The sequence below is a fragment of the Oncorhynchus mykiss genome, chromosome 4 (genome assembly GCF_013265735.2).
Source record: "Oncorhynchus mykiss isolate Arlee chromosome 4, USDA_OmykA_1.1, whole genome shotgun sequence".
In the NCBI taxonomy this organism is placed as follows: domain Eukaryota; kingdom Metazoa; phylum Chordata; class Actinopteri; order Salmoniformes; family Salmonidae; genus Oncorhynchus; species Oncorhynchus mykiss.
In genome coordinates, this window is record NC_048568.1 from 25,393,388 (window position 1) to 25,411,107 (window position 17,720).

General features: G+C 43.3%; 1 protein-coding gene across 7 annotated transcripts in view; it reads left to right on the forward strand.

Moving 5' to 3' along the window:
- LOC110521064 (syntaxin-binding protein 5) overlaps nucleotides 1-17,720 on the forward strand; it is a 137,519-nt gene that overhangs the window by 10,468 nt on the left and 109,331 nt on the right. For all 7 annotated transcript variants that reach the window (XM_036976004.1, XM_036976008.1, XM_036976006.1 and 4 more), the window contains exon 2: nucleotides 9,696-9,793. In XM_036976004.1, coding sequence (XP_036831899.1) covers nucleotides 9,696-9,793 — 98 coding nt within the window. The remainder of the gene's footprint in view (nucleotides 1-9,695; nucleotides 9,794-17,720) is intronic.

Here is a 17,720-nt window from a genome sequence, read left to right on the forward strand (position 1 = left end):
TGAATTCAAAATGGATTAAATTGTTTTTTTACACACAATATTTTTTTACACAAATAACAAACATCATTTTTTTTGTTATACATTTTTGCTATTTTTTTGAAAATTAAATACTTAAATATCTAATTTACATAAGTATTCAAACTCTTGAGTCAATACATGTTAGAATAAACTTTGGCAGCGATTACAGCTGTGAGTCTTTCTGGGTAAGTTTTGCACACCTGGATTGTACAATATTTGCCCAATATTATTTTCAAAATTCTTCAACCTCTGTCAAATTGGTTGTTGATCTTTGCTAGACAACCATTTTTAAGGCTTGCCATAGATTTTCAAGCAGATTTAAGCAAAAACGGTAACTCGGCCACTCAGGAACATTCACTGTCTTCTTTGTAAGCAACTCTATTGTATATTTGAACTTGTGTTTAAGGTTATTGTCCTGCTGAAAGGTGAATGAATCTCCCAGTGTCTGTTGAAAAGCAGATTGAATGAGGATTTAATCTAGAATTTTGCCTGTGCTTAGCTCCATTCTATTTCTTTTTTATTCTGAAAAACTCTCCAGTCCTTATCGATTACAAGCATACCCATAACATGATGCAGTCACGACTATGCTTGAAAATAGGGAGAGTGGCACTCAGTAATGTGTTGGATTGAATTTTCCCCTAACATAACACTTTGTTTTCCTGAAAAAAGGTGAATTGCTTTGCCACATTTTTTTGCAGTATTACTTTAGTGCCTTATTGCTAACAGGATGCAAGTTTTGGAGTATTTTTATTCTTTAATGGCTTCCTTTTCACTCCGTCAATTAGGTTAGTTTTGTGGAGTAAATACAATGATGTTGATCCATCCTCAGTTTTCTCCTATCACAACAACAACAACCATTAAACCCTGTAACTGTTTTAAAGTCACCATTGGCCTCATGGTGAAATCCCTGAGTGGTTTCCTTTATACCGACACCTGGGTTAGGAAGGACACCTGCATCTTTGTAGTGGCTGGGTGTGTTGATATACCATCCAAAGTGTAACTAATAATATCACCATGCTCAAAAAGATAATCAACGTCTATTTTTATTTTTATTTGTACCCTTGTACCAATTTTACATATTATTTTGAATTTAACCTTGATTTAACTAAGCAAGTCAATTAAGAACAAATTCTTATTTACAATGACGGCCTACCCCAGCCAAACCTGGGCGACGCTGGGCCAATTGTGCACCGCCCTATAGGACTCCCAATCACGGCCGGATGTGATGCAGCCCAATAAGTGCCCTTCATTGCGAGGCATTGGAAAACCTCCCTGGTCTTTGTGGTTAATTCTGTTTTTGAAATTCGCTGCTCAACTGAGGGACCTTACAGATAACTGAATGTGTGTGGTACAGAGATGAGGCAGTCATTCAAAAATCATGTTAAAGACTATTATTGCAACTTATTATGTGACTTGTTAAGAATTTTTACTCCTGAACTTATTTATGCTTGTCACAACAAAGGGGTTGAATACTTATTGACTCAAGACAAGAAAAACATAATTCCAATTTGACATTATACTGTTTGTAAGCCAGTGACAAACAATCTCAAATTGATGTTTGGGCTTGGCCAGGCTCTCCTGGCTACAGTCCAGGGCTATCACAGAGGTAGAGGTGAGGGGAGGTGGCAGCGAGGGAGGCAGAGGGGTATGATGGGATTGGAGCTGTTGGAGCAGTTGCTGTCTCTGTCCCTGCGGTCGAGGCTGCTCCGCTTCTACTGCTACGGCTGTGGTTGGGTGTGTGGTGGTTACGGTGTCTGCTATGGTTGTGTGTGTGGTGGTTATGGTGTCTGCTGTGGTTGTGTGAGTGGTGGTTACGGTGTCTGCTGTGGTTGTGTGAGTGGTGGTTACGGTGTCTGCTGTGGTTGTGTGTGTGGTGGTTATGGTGTCTGCTGTGGCTGTGTGAGTGGTGGTTACGGTGTCTGCTGTGGTTGGGTGTGTGGTGGTTATGGTGTCTGCTGTGGTTGTGTGAGTGGTGGTTACGGTGTCTGCTGTGGTTGTGTGAGTGGTGGTTACGGTGTCTGCTGTGGCTGTGTGAGTGGTGGTTACGGTGTCTGCTGTGGCTGTGTGAGTGGTGGTTACGGTGTCTGCTGTGGTTGTGTGAGTGGTGGTTACGGTGTCTGCTGTGGCTGTGGGAGTGGTGGTTACAGTGTCTGCAGTGGTCTCTGGAGCCAGACTGTCCCGTCTGTAGCCCCCTTCTTTCGCTCTCAGTGTTGTGAATACTTGGAGGAAGAGTTGGCCACCTGGTAAAATGACCTTCTAGAGACGATCCCACCGGTACCACCCTCCTGAGTTCCTATCCCGCTCTCTGTCCCTGTCCCTCTCTCTGTCTGCCAGAGGTAGCTGCTCATACTGGGGTGCAGGGGGTGGGGGGGAGGGGCAGTAGTGGGGGGGCAGTAGTGGGCTACCGTGGGGTGACCCACGGGTAATGGGGTGCTTTGTATGTCCCGACTGAGGAGGGGACAGCAGAGGAGGAACATGGCAACATGTCCTGGGGAGAGTTTTATTTTATTATTATTTTTATTTCACCTTTATTTAACCAGGTAGGCTATTTGAGAACAAGTTCTCATTTACAACTGTGGCCTGGCCAAGATAAAGCAAAGCAGTGTGACACAAACAACAACACAGAGTAACACATGGAATAATCAAATATACAGTCAATAATTACAATAGAGAAAGTCTATATACAGTGTGTGCAAATGAGGAAGGAAAAGGGGTGTGAGGCAATAAATAGGCCATAGTGGCGAAATTATTACAGTATGGCAAATTCAACACTGAGGTGATAGATGTGCAAAAGATGAGTGGTACTGGGGTGCAAAGGAGAAAAATAAATAAAATAAATAACAATTTGTTGATGAGGTAGTTGGATGGGCTATTTACAGGTTGGCTATGTACAAGTGCAGTAATCTGTGAGCTGCTCTCACAGCTGGTGCTTAAAGCTAGTGAGAAAGATACGAGTCTCCAGCTTCAGTGATTTTTGCAGTTCGTTCCAGTCATTGGCAGCAGAGAATTGGAAGGAAAGGTGGCCGAAGGAGGAATTGGCTTTGGGGGTGACCAGAGAGATATATACCTGCTGGAGCATGTGCTACGGGTGGGTGCTGCTATGGTGACCAGTGAGCTGAGATAAGGCAGGGCTTTACCTAGCAACGACTTATAGTTGACCTAGAGCCAGTGGGTTTGGCGATGGATATGAAGCGAGGGCCAGCCAACGAGAGCATACAGGTCGCAGTGGTGGGTAGTATATGGGGCTTTGGTGACAAAACGGATGGCGCTGTTGACACGGCATCCCATTTGTTGAGTAGAGTGTTGGAGGCTATTTTGTAAATGACATCGCCGAAGTCAAGGATCGGTAGGATAGTCAGTTTTACGAGGGTATGTTTGGCAGCATGAGTGAAGGATGCTTTGTTGCAAAATAGGAAGCCAATTCTAGATTACATTTTGGATTGGAGATGTTTGATGTGACTCTGGAAGGAGAGTTTACAGTCTAACCGGACACCTAGGTATTTGTAGTTTTCCACATATTTGAAGTCAGAACCATCCAGAGGTGTGATGCTGAACGGGTGGGTAGGTCTGGGCAGCGATCGGTTGAAGGGCATGCATTCAGTTTTGCTTGCATTTAAGAGCAGTTGGAGGCCACGGAAAGAGAGTTGTATGGCAATGAAGCTTGTCTGGAGGTTAGTTAACACAGTGTCCAAAGAAGGGCCAGAAGTATACAGAATGGTGTCGTCTGCGTAGAGGTGGATCAGAAAATCACCAGCACCAAGAGCGACATCATTGATGTATACAGAGGAAAGAGTCAGCCCGAGGATTGAACCCTGTGGCACCCCCTTAGAGACTGCCAGAGTTCCGGACAACAGGCCCTCCGATTTGACACACTGAACTCTGTCAGAGAAGTAGTTGGTGAACGAGGCTAGGCAGTCATTTGAGAAACCAAGGCTGTTGAGTCTGACGATAAGAATATGGTGAAAGCCTTGGCCAGGTCGATGAATACAGCTGCACAGTATTATCTCTTATCGATGGCCGTTATGATATCGTTTAGGACCTTGAGCGTGGCTGAGGTGCACCCATGACCAGCTCGGAAACCAGATTGCATAGCGGAGAAGGTACGGTGGGATTCAAAATGGTCGGTGATCTGTTTGTGAACTTGGCTTTCGAAGACCTTAGAAAGGTAGGGTAGGATATAGGTCTGTAGCAGTTTAGAGTGTCTCCCCCTTTGAAGAGGGGGATGACCGCGGCAGCTTTTCAATCTTTGGGGATCTCAGACGATATGAAAGAGAGGTTGAACAAGCTAGTAATAGGGGTTGCAACAATAGTAGTCACTGTTGGTCAACGGCCCAGGGCTGTATTCAACATATCTGACAGAAACACAATGACAGAAAGAGGGTTTAGATAAAAACACAAGTTGGCACATTGAATTTTGTGATCCAATTGAGTAGAAATATAAATAATTTATATAATAACAACACATGTGGATAATTGCTTAGACGCTGCTCATTAAAGCCCTTGAATGCTAGCATCCCTGCAGCCAGGGTAACAGCCTCCACCGGATAACTGATGACTGCACAGAATCAATTAAAACAGAGGATTGGATAGAGATACATTACACAACAGCAGGCAATGCGAGTGTCAAGCATGAGGGCCCATAAAGGTACATCGTAAATACCATACTGAACAGAAATATAATCCCAACATGTAGCACTTTCAATCATTTTACCGAGTTACAGTTCATATGAGGAAATCAGTCAATTTAAGAAAACAGAAATACTCTTCAGTTTCATCAACTGTCCGGGTTGCTGGTCTCAGACGATCCCGCAGGTGAAGAGCTGGATGTGGAGGGCCTGGGCTTGTGTGGTTACACAGGGTCTACGGTTGTGAGGCCAGTTGGACGTACTGCCAAATTCTCTAAAACGACATTGGAGGCGGCTTATGGTAGAGAAATGAATACAAAATTCTCTGGCAACAACTCTGGTGGACATTCCTGCAGTCAGCATGCCAATTGCGTGAGATGAGATGGCATGCTCCAGAGCGTCTTTCAAAAAGTGAGGCAAATGGAAGTGTGTGATGAGGGATGAAAACAGGAGTTAGACATTTAGTCATTTAGCAGACAGACAGTAAGTACATTCATCATAAGGTAGCTAAGTGAGACAACCCCATATCACAGTCATAGTAGGTACATTTTGACTTAGATAAGGTCAGCAAAGTCAGTGCTGGGAAGAAAAGAAGAGGGCCAGAGTTACTGCAAGAAAGGCAAGGGTTTTAGTGGAGGGGTGGTGAGGGGGGGTGCTGTGGGATACATCAAGATACTTAAAGGTTTTCAGATGTTTTCAGAAAATGTGCAGGCACTCGGCTGTTGTAACGGTTGTCTTCCTCCTCTGACGAGGAGTATGAAAGATCGGACCAATGCGCAGCGTGGTAATTGTCCATATTTTAATGAAATATAACCAAATACTGAATACAAAAGAAGACGAGAAATAAATGAAAACTGAAACAGTTCTGTATGGTAAAACACAGACACAGAAAACAACTACCCACAAGCCATAGTGGGAAAACAGGCTGCCTAAGTATGGTTCTCAATCAGAGACAACGATTGACAGCTGCCTCTGATTGGGAACCATACCAGGCCAAACACCTAGACATATAACACACAGAACAAAACATAGAATTCCCACCCCAACTCACGCCCTGACCAAACTAAAAGGAACTAAGTTCAGGACGTGACAGCTGTCCTGACATTACGGGAAAGCTGTGTGTCTGGAGCAGATCCTACAAGGTCGAGGGTCCCACAAATCTCCCACTAGGGAACCCCAATTCCTGTAGACTGTGGAGAGATGACAAGAGTCAAAGGCTCATGTTACAATAAAGTACAACAACCACACATGCAGCTATCTCAGACATAACAGAAGTCAATTCAAAAGAATACTAACCGGCACACAGAAATTGTTTTCAAATAGGTAGCCTATTTGACTGATAACACCTAGCCTACAGCCCAATACATTTTAAACTACATCTTATGTCTTATGTCTTAGATTGTAACAATTCCTCTACATCCCTTTTCTACAAATGACCCACTCAATCTCTAGACCAGATTTGTTTGCACTAAGCTGCAGTGGTAAAAGCCTACTGCCAAGAAATAACATTGACTACGTGACATATAATTCCTGAAACACAATCCAGTTGATACATTTAAAAAATGTCATTGCATTCATGCATTGTATAAGTTTATCATTAGAAACAGCTAGGCTATAATGTTACATATTGGCACTGGCAGTTAACTAACACTGAATAGACACTTGTTAGCTAACTATAACATTCACAATTCCAGAGGTAGCAATGCAAAAACAGTCTTAACGTTATTATCAGCTTATATTACCAGCATTGATCCGCGTAGACTCGAGAAAATAGACTTGCCATCTTTATCAATCATATAGTCTGTAAGCCTACTGTCAAGAAATGACATTAACAACGTGACATAGCTAGCTGTAATTCTAAAACACAATCCAGTTGATAAATGTATAGAATGTCGTTGCATGCATGCATTGTTAATCCTAACCTAGCTACCTAAAGCATACTATAAACTCGCTCCAGTCTGAGCTGCTGTCAAAACAATGATAGGAACGGTACACTCTAGCTAGGGTAGCTAGCTAGTTGTTTAGCAAAACTAGCAAACCACTAACGTTCATTTCAACCCGCTAGTAATTATCTTTTTGATAACCACATTAACAGGACGTAACGTTGGTAAGGTAGCTAGATACTTCAGCTCACATTAACTTGCTAGATATATATAAACTCTGTTAGCATGTGTGACTAACATTAGCTGCTAGCTAGCTAGAATAATTGGTTTAATTTAGCTAGAACATTAGCTTGCTCAGTGTGCAAAAATACTATAATAAACAGTCACCCGCAAAAGAAAATTCAAGGAACTTGTTTATCTATTTTGTTGTGCTATTACATTTGTATTGGTGTTTCGTGTCCGATGTGCTCAGGGTGTTGCTACATGTCATTTGCGATGTGCATCATGAGCCAAGTCACTGTAGCCTGTAATGTCAAGAACCATGAGCACGGACTGACTTGGCTTTGCTGTACAGCAGCTGAAGCCTGCCAGCAGACTGCCAGCATCCTACCTACCAAAGATTGTACCGTGTTCATTACAAAGTAGAAAAACAAATGTCTCTTATGGAAGATGCCAAAAGTTTGGAGACAACAATAGATGGTGAAGTCAAAAATACTGGTTTCCGTCTGTGGCGAAGTTTTCACTATTGTAATGAAACAGTAGGGAGCAGGTCTCGAACCCTCGACCTTCACCCAAGGTCCGGCGCGCTATCGACTGTGCTGCAAAAGCATGCTCTTGCGGCAGGGTCGATTTCCGCGCTTATAAACCCAGGGTCGTTACACTATTATGCTTACTACAAAACAGTAGCCATCTGACTAATGTTTTGAATACGTTGTAGTAAAAAAAACTGCAAAAACAGATAACATTAGCTAGCTAGATAAGGTTAGCAAGATAGCAAACTAATGTTCGCATGCTAAGTAGCTACACTGACAGCTTTCAATTTGTTGATGTTTCTCCAGTCCACGTGGAAATCACCAGAACATTCTTTCCCACCCCCAATTCGTGAATATTTAAACAACAGTGACCTCTCATTCAGAGAAAAAAAAGAAGAATGCCAAAACTGAAGCTGGGAAAGTGACTACTGAGACCAGTGACAATCATAACCCAATAGAAAACTCTGAGGTTAATAAGCGACCCCGAAGGCGGTGCAGCTCTCTGCAGAATACAAAAGAAGGCAGCCAAACATCAATGCTGGCTTTCATTCAAACAATCCGGAATCAACAAACACCCAAGCGGCCCAGGGTACCAAGCTCCCCATCAGAGTCTGGAGTTAGGTCACTTGCAGAAAAAATGGCTGATAAGGAGGATGTAATTCTGAGAGAAGTCGAGAAAAGGTTCCTTAATTAGCCACCCAGACCGAAATCATTGATGAATGGTGGAACATGCACGATTGAAATAATCTATATTTGAGTAGCCTATATTATCAGGTTCAGAGAAGGACATCTGTGTAACTCATAACCTCTGTTGCTACCATAAGAGAATGAGCAATCTGCAGATAACTTTTTCAAACCATCCATCAGGCTAAAATGCTCTGGGACCCTCGTTCCAAGCCTAGAGGAATATTGGGAGGTCATTTGAATATTCATAGCATTATTTCTAAGAGTGAACAGGTAGAACATTTATTGAATGAGTCTAATCTTGATTTTTCTGTTTCTCTGAGACATGGCTGAAGAAATGGTCTCCTATTTCAGCCTTTAATGTTGCTGGATAGTCCATATTCAGGAGCAGCAGGGGAGACGGCAGTGGGGATGGATTGATTATGTACATGGAAGATAACTATAAATTCAATCGTAACATATGGAAACATGCCAATGACCTTGAATGTATGGGGCTGAATGTCTTCCTCTCCCCTCTGATGTCTCTCACTATAATAGGATTATATCAACAACCAACATCTGATATCTCGTTTTATGACCATCTAAATGCCATGCTTAAAGAATGTGACTATAAGAAGGAGATCATCTTCATGGGCGATTTCAATATAAACTGGGAAAACAAAACGTGCAGGAAAAAACTCAAAGACTATTTCAACCTGACTCAAATAATACAAGGTCCAACCAGAGTAACACAGTCATCCCAGACTCAAATTGATCTGGTGTTTACTAACAGACCTGATCGAAAAACCAAGTCCACTAACTTACAAACTGGCGTTTCTCAAATCAAATTGAATTGGTCACATACACATGTTTAGCAGATGTTATTGCGGGTGTAACAAAATGCTTGTGCTTTTAGTTCCCGAGAGTGCAGCAATATCGGAAATGTTACTTTGGTGATTAGAAAGCTCACTAAAAAGAGATTTAAGTACTTTACACCACTGCAATTGTAAAATAAATGTTTCTCATATTGATGCCACACAGTCTGTTTTCTAAATGATAATTTGTTTTTTAGGGGCTCTTGCTCTATAAGCAAACAAGTGGGCTACAACAACCTGCCTAACTGACTGACTCATGCAATACTACAGCAGCAGCATATTGTGGTAGACCTGTCACACCCCAATGTGAAGGGTTTTATTACAGAGTAATATAATCACAATTAGCTGCTATGTGGGAGGCACCATAAAAAGAGAAAACTGGTTGAATCAACATTATTTCCACTTAATTTCAACCAAAAATGTAATGTGATGATGTTCAATCAATGTGGAAAACGTATAAAAATGTATTTTTTTTAACCTAAATCCAATGATAAGGTGACAGTTTTGGTTGATTTCACATTGAATTCACGTTTGTTGACAACTTTACCAAATGTAAATCCAAACTAGACGTTGAAATATTTGTGCCCAGTAGGGGTGTTGTTGCTAGTGTACACACACACAATATCATGGAACCCAACTGTTAGGCGTACACATTAAACATCCCAGTTTAATTGTTGTTCATGTATTGCTGTTCCTTTGCCTGTAATTTCAAGTGTTTATTCACAGACTTCAAATTGCAGTTTGAGTAAATATATGGATGTTGAATTATGTGGACACAAAACTACTCTATTGAGAGAACGCTTATTCCCACTAACCCTGATTTGTATCTGTTGTTTCCTCATTCCTCATTGCTTTGCTGCCATCTCATTGGACGCCCAGACTGTCCGTCATGGCTTCCCCTATCAGCCGTCGTCCATGGCCCATGACCCAGTCCAGAAGATCCTGGCCATTGGGACCCAGAGCGGGGCCCTCAGACTGTATCCTTTCTGCTCTGTGTGATGCTGTGTTCAACTCCATTGATCTGTTTGTGTTGTGTACACTAGCCACTGGGTCCCTGAGGGGGAGGCCCTGTATGGGGCTGCTCTCAGCCCAGACCAGACCAGCAGCAGGTAGGTGGATGGATGGATGGATGGATAGAAAGACAATGCCCTTGGAAGAGCAGGCTGAGCTCATTGGTGTTTATGTACCTATACTCATTATATCTATGTCTAATAACACATATTACAGTAAAATGGCATGTTACACTGTAAAAGAAAAAAGCCTATCCTTTACTCTTAATCCTTGATATAGAGCTGGCAGACAGTTTACAGGGACAACAGCTTGCTGTGCTTTATAACACAGAGCAGTGGAATGGCACCCCAGGGAGCCATAGCTACAGAGAGCACCTGCCCGCTATCTCGCCTCTTGCCTGCCTGCGTCAGGCCCCTTTACTGTTCCAGCATGTGTTCTCCCTGAAAGTAGCTCATTAAGGTGGGATTACTGTCTGCCTTTCTGTCCCTCCTTGCCCTCCCCCGTTTCTGTCTCTCCCTGCTGTCTGTCTTTCTGTCTCTCCCTGTTGTCTGTCTTTCTGTCTCTCCCTGTTGTCTGTCTTTCTGTCTCTCCCTGTTGTCTGTCCTTCTGTCTCTCCCTGCTGTCTGTCTTTCTGTCTCTCCATGCTGTCTGTCTTTCTGTCTCTCCCTGTTGTCTGTCTTTCTGTCTCTCCCTGTTGTCTGTCCTTCTGTCTCTCCCTACTGTCTGTCTTTCTGTCTCTCCATGCTGTCTGTCTTTCTGTCTCTCCCTGCTATCTGTCTTTCTGTCTCTCCCTGTTGTCTGTCTTTCTGTCTCTCCCTGCTGTCTGTCTTTCTGTCTCTTCCTGTTGTTTGTCTTTCTGTCTCTCCCTGTTGTCTGTCTTTCTGTCTCTCCCTGTTCTGTCTTTCTGTCTCTCCCTGTTGTCTGTCTTTCTGTCTCTCCCTGTTGTCTGTCTTTCTGTTTCTCTCTGCTGTATTTATGTCTCTCTGCTATCTGTCTTTCTGTCTCTCCCTGTTGTCTGTCTTTCTGTCTCTCCCTGTTGTCTGTCTTTCTGTCTCTCCCTGCTTTCTTCTACACATGGGCTTAATGTCTACTTACATCTGAATGGAAAGGTGAGACTAAAAATTGTCTCAGTACTATTAGTGCAGGATGACAGTGCCCTAAGTTACTGATCTAAGGTCAGTTTAGCATACTATTTGCATTGGTATTAGATTTATCTCAATCAAGATGGAACCACAGAGTGGTTGATATGCTGGCTATGATTGTCAGTTTACGCTGAGACAACATGTGTTTTTTTTGACCACTTGAGCTGAAGATAAACCATCAGTGAATGGTTTGGCGATTTGTCCTCCTCACTGACGTTGGTAGCTTTGATTTTGAGAGGAGAGAAGCATCTTAACTTCAGTCATATCTTTGATTGATGTCGATCAGATAGAAATAGGTTTTTATCTCTGGGAGAGGAAGGTGAATGCGGAGTCATGCAACCACCCACGCTGTTCCCTTCTCAGATCAGTGCTCTAGATGATGAATTGGCCTGCTTTTGCCTAATCTGCAGACGAAGATGCCTGATACAGAAGATATGCTGTTATTGGTCCTTTTTTGTCCTTTGATGAAGAGGATTTCTGTCCTGTAGCTCTATGTCTGTCCTGTAGCTCTATGTCTGTCCTGTAGCTCTATGTCTGTCCTGTAGCTCTATGTCTGTCCTGTAACTATTTGTCTGTCCTGTAGCTCTATGTCTTTCCTGTAACTCTATGTCTGTCCTGTAGCTCTATGTCTGTCCTGTAGCTCTATGTCTGCCCTGTAGCTCTTTGTCTGTCCTATAGCTCTATGTCTGTCCTGTAGCGCTATGTCTGTCCTGTAACTCTGTCTGTCCTGTAACTCTATGTCTGTGGTGTGGCTCTATGCTGTGATTGCCTGCTAGCCTGCTAGCCTTGCCTGCTGCTTTTTTCAATGTGTCTGTGGCGAGGCTGTTTGCGATGCTGTCCTGTCCTTTCCTCCCGTGGAGGATTACAGGATGTGGCAGATCAAGGGCCTGAGCCTGGCAGCGGGTAGTGCTGAGCGGGCTGGAGGACCAGGGGTAGAGGAGAGGACAGGAAAGGATCCCCAGATCTGCCAGCCTAAGTGAATGCCCTGTGATCCTAAAAACGGTCCTATTTGTGATGCTGGGCAGGGTTAGGAGTATGTGTTTTCTGTCCCTTTGGTGCTGTCTGACTGAGAGTGAGAGAGGCTGGGGAAAGAGAGGGGGAGAGAGAGACAGAGAGACAGACACTCACATGCACATAATCATGTTTGTTGTACTATCCTTGTTGTTACCAAACAATTGATTCCCATTCAAAATCCTATTTTCCCAAACCCCTAACGCTAACCGTAAGCTTAAAATAGCCTTTTTCCTGGTGGGGACCGGCGAAATGTCCCCACTTTTCTTTGTTTTACTTTCCTTGTGAGGACTTTTGGTCCCAACAAGGATAGTAAAACAGACAGACAGACAGACAGACAGACAGACAGAAAAGGGTTCTGTTTGTCTGTCTGTTGATGTCACACTCCACCTAGCTGCTCAGGTTAGGCCTGTGCAGCTCCTGGGCTCTTGCACCAGAATATAACTTATCTGTGTGTTGTATTTTTTCGACTCCCCGAGCCGACTAGCTTAACCCTTATTTCTCCTGTAAGTCACTCTGGATTAGAGAGTCTGCTAAATTATTAAAATAATTAAATGTACAACACACACCATCTCAATTGTTTGGGACCAATCTGCATCATAGGCATATCCCTGCAGCAACATATTGTCTCACAATATGTGGAGAGCAATTGAAAGATGTCCATCTGCACCAGCAGTTTAGCTAAAGTATATTAAATGATCTGCTCATTGGAGTGCGAGAGAAGGGACTGTATTACTAATACAGACTGCAGAATGATCATATTACAGATGGAATGAGAGGTATAGCCCTACCTTGGGAAACCTCTATGAGGGTACTTTCATCCTTCACGGAACCACTGATCTAACATGACCAGATCAGTGTTTGCAGTGGTTTCGAGGGTTTCGTCTATCTATCTGGCATACAGCACAAGATCAGTGATGGCTTCCAGAAATGGAGGAAACAAGGAAGGAGGTGTGCGTTTTGGGTGGCCTGTTGGTGTTTCCAGTGGGCAGTGTCCAGGGTTGTCGCTCCGCACATCAACAGATTATCTCATATGCACACACACACACACACACACACACACACACACACACACACACACACACACACACACACACATATACACACACACACACACACACACACACACACACACACACACACACACACACACACACACACACACACACACACACACAAAGGATGGGCATATGGCTAAAACGCAACATTTAATCACAATGTACACTATATGGCCAAAAGTAGGTAGACACCACTTCAAATTAGTGGATTTGAATATTTCAATCACGTCCGTTGCTGACAAGTGTATAAAATCGAGCACACAGCCATGCAATCTCCATAGACAAACATTGGCAGTAGGATGGCCTGACTGAAGAGCTCAGTGACGTTCAACATGGCACAGTCATAGGATGCCACCTTTCCAACAAGTCAACTTGTCAAATTTCTGCCCTGCTAGAGCTGCCCTGGTCAACTGTAAGTGCTGTTATTGTGAAGTGGAAGCAACGTCAGCACAAGAACTGTTCGTCAGGAGCTTCATGAAATGGTTTCCATGGCCAAGCAGCTGCACACAAGCCAAAGATCAACATGCGCAATGCCAAGCGTTGGCTGGAAGGGTGTAAAGTTCACCGCCAGTGGAAACGTTCTCTGGAGTGATGAATCATGCTTCACCATCTGACAGTCCGACGGACGAATCTGAGTTTGGCGGATGCCAGGAGAACACTACCTACCGAGTGCATAGTGTCTGGGGTTGTTATTCATGGTTTGGACTAGGCTCTTTAGTTCCAGTGAAGGGAAATGTTGTCACTACAGCATACAATGACATTCTAAACAATTTTGTGCTTCCAACTTTGTGGCTACAGTTTGGGGAAGGCCCTTGCATGTTTCAGCCTCTGTGCACAAAGCAAAGTCCATACAGAAATGGTTTGTCGACATTGGTGTGGAAGAACTTGACTGGCCTGCACAGAGCCCTGACCTCAACCCCATCGAACACCTTTCGGATGAATTGTAACGCTGACTGCAAGCTAGGCCTAATCACCTAACACCAGTGCCAGACCTCACTAATGCTCTTGTGGCTGAATGGAGCCAAGCCCCTGCTGCAATGTTCCAACATCTTATGGAAAGCCTTCCCAGAAGAGTGGAGGCTGTTATAGCAGCAAAGGGGGACCAATTCCATGTTAATGCCCATGAATTTGGAATGAGATGTTTGACAAGCAGGTGTCCACATACTTTTGGTCAAGTAGTGTAGCACCTGTATGCATTGTTTTACCTGTTGTAGTATTTTGTTGTAGCATGCCACATTAGTTATTGCATTCTAATTCAGAGTTGTACACTACATATTGACCAATGTCTGTTGATTGTTTAATGCATAGTATTAGTATTACAATGTGAATATCTATGTGGCTTTTCCCTCCTATTCTGTAGAGGTCTGACTCTGAATGTAAAGATCTGTCTCTAGAGATCTGACAGCAGCGATCTGGCTACAGAGGGCTAGCTTCACACAGAGAGAGTAGAGGAGCTAACACTGATGCTGGATAGAGCGAGAGATTTACACAGAGTAGGGCAGCCAGCATCACAGCGCAGAAATGCTGCAATTTCCAGGCCAGAAGAAATTGTGTATATACTGTATTTCTTGATTTATTCAATTCTTTATATTATTTTTCATCCCTCCCTTCCCTGTCCAGGCGTCTCTCTTCGGGAGCTAACCATTTTAGATGGCACTCCACAGTACAGACCAGGCCTGAGGTTGTGTGTGTGTCAGTACTTACATAATGCGCTGGATCTCAGGGATAGGAAGGCAAGGCTGAATGAGACAGCAACAGTGTCATCAAAGGAGCTGGCTGCTGTGTGTGTGTGTGTGTGTGTGTGTGTTTGATGTGAGTGTGTTGTGTGTGTGTTTGTGTTTGATGTGAGTGTGTTGTGTGTGTGTGTGTGTGTGTGTGTGTGTGTGTGTGTGTGTGTGTGTGTGTGTGTGTGTGTGTGTGTGTGTGTGTGTGTGTGTGTGTGTGTGTGTGTGTGCTTGATGTGAGAATGTTTGTGTGTCTCTGTGTCTGCCTGGCTCCGGTATGCACATACAGTACCAGTACACATCTACTCATTTAAGGGTTTTTCTTTATTTTTGACTATTTTCTACATGGTTGAATAATAGTGAAGACATCAAAACTATGAAATAACACATATGGAATCATGTAGTAGCTAAAAAAGTGTTAGCCAAATAAAAATATATTTTAGATTTTAGATTCTTCAAAGTAGCCACCCTTTGCCTTGATGACGGCTTTGCACGCTCTTGGCATTTTCTCTACCAGCTTCACCTGGAATGCTTTCCAACAGTCTTGAAGGAGTTCCCACATATGCTGAGCACTTGTTGGCGGCCTTTCCTTCACTCTGCGGTCCAACTCATCCCAAACCATCTGAATTGGGTTGAGTTTAGGTGATTGTGGGGATCAGGTCATCTGATGCAGCACTCTCCTTCTTGGTCAAATAGCCCTTACACAGCCTGAAGGTGTATTGAGTCATTGTCCTGTTGAATAACAAATGACAGTCCCACTAAGCGCAAACCAGATGGGATGGCGTATTGCTGTAAAATGCTGTAGTAGCCATAATGTTTAAGTGTGCCTTGAATTCTAAATAAATCACAGACAGTGTCACCAGCAAAGCATCCCCACACAATCACACCTCCTCCTCCATGCTTCACGGTGGAAACCACACATGCAGAGATCATCCGTTCACCTATTCTGCATCTCACAAAGACACAGCTATTGGAACCAAAAATCTCTAATTTAGACTCATCAGACCAAAGGACAGATTTCCACCGGTCTAATGTTGATTGCTTGTGTTTCTTGGCCCAAGCAAGTCTCTTCTTCTTATTGGTGTCCTTTAGTAATGGTTTCTTTGCAACAATTCGACCATGATTCATGCATTCTCCTCTGTGTGCAAAACTGTCATCAAGGCAAAGGCTGGCTGCTTTGAAGAATCTCAAATATAAAATATATTTTGATTTGTTTGCTTTGTTTTTTTGAATTACTACATGATTCCATATGTATTATTTCATATTTTTGATGTCTTCACTATTATTCTTCAATGTAGAAAATAGTAAAAAATTAAGAAAAACCCTGGAATAAGTAGGTGTGTCCAAACTTTAGACTGGTACTGTATATTACATTGATATGTTAGACTTTTTTGTAGATGTTCCAAATGAGTCCATCAGTGGCTTGTACAGTATGTGTGGAGGCCTGGAGATGCTAAACATGTATATGTTAATTAACGGTCAATTACCGTGAGACCAGCAGTCTTTTGCATGACAATGACCGTCTGACAACATGTAATGACTGCCCTATGTGGAGAAACGCTTAACTCCCTCGTTCCTTCTAGCGTCGGTAGCAACATTAGCGGCAGCATCCGGGTGGGCTGGTCAAGTCCCTGAGGGAGGTTGCTACGGAAAGGCTACAGGCACAGCAGGAACTCAGTGGGGATTGGGATCAGATCCTAACCTCTACTCCATCCCACAATCTGGATAGGAGGGACTGGGGACGATGGGAAAATGAAATAACCTTCACTTTGGAGCTACTGTCTTGTGAGAGCTTGGAAGGATGCGTGTGTTAGTGTATGTGCGCCTGGTGTGTGTGTGCGCAGGCATGTTTGCCTGCATGTGTGTGCGTATGTGTATGCTGGTGGATGACTTGTTTCAGCCAGATGGCAGGTCTTGCTGATTAACAGTGTATCTAACAGGAAGAACCCACAGGACAGATGGGGTCATAGGGGAGCATTAAAATAATATCTCAGTCTTATCCTCCCCCATAAAAAAATGTAACTTGCGCTTGTCTTTTCCTACTACCGCTGACTTTGTTGATCATTTCTTTATCGAGGAAAAATGTACTAACTTCGACTTGTAATATGTGATTGTCTCACATAGCTATCTTAAGATGATTGCACTAACTGCAAATCGCTCTGGATAAGATTGTCTGCTAATTTACTGAAATAGCAAAACGAGTAGAGGAGACATGGCGTGTAGATGTCAACTGTTATATCAACTTTACTTAACCAGGCCTAGCTAAACAGTATCTGTGTCATGTAGTCAGTGCAACAGTCATGTTGTATAAGGTGGTGTAGGATTCTGAGTACAATCAATGCCATTGTACTGAAGGGCTGTGGAGCCTGACTCAAGCAAATTATTATTCAATTCTTAACATCTATAAAGCTGCGGAACCCTTTTGTAACCTCACTAGATTACACTTGACAGTGAACATTGTCACCATCCCTGTCCAGCTGGACAGCGTGTATTTCAGTGCTTTTCAACCCAAAGTCTCTTAGCCATGACAAGCTCTCAACAGGATGGTTTTTAAGCAATAAAACTAGGTTGTCATAGAAATCCCCGGTAGGTGACGTCTTTTCAGATCCTATTAAATAAAGTACTGTACAATTACCTCTTCCTATAATTCTACTGGCTTCTGCAGCCTCCCAGACAGACATCCCTTATCTCTCTGCTGCTGTGCCCCTGTCCAGCCTTGAATGATGACAGTGTGTGTGTGTGTGTGTGTGTGTGTGTGTGTGTGTGTGTGTGTGTGTGTGTGTGTGTGTGTGTGTGTGTGTGTGTGTGTGTGTGTATGTGTGTGTGTCATTCTACTCAGGAGGAAGGACATGTGTGATTCACTGGATCGCTAATGGAAAAGTTTTAGCGAGAGATTCAATATTGTCTTGGCTCAGAAAATGCTGCCCCCCGTCCCCCTCCTACTCCTCCTCGTCCCCA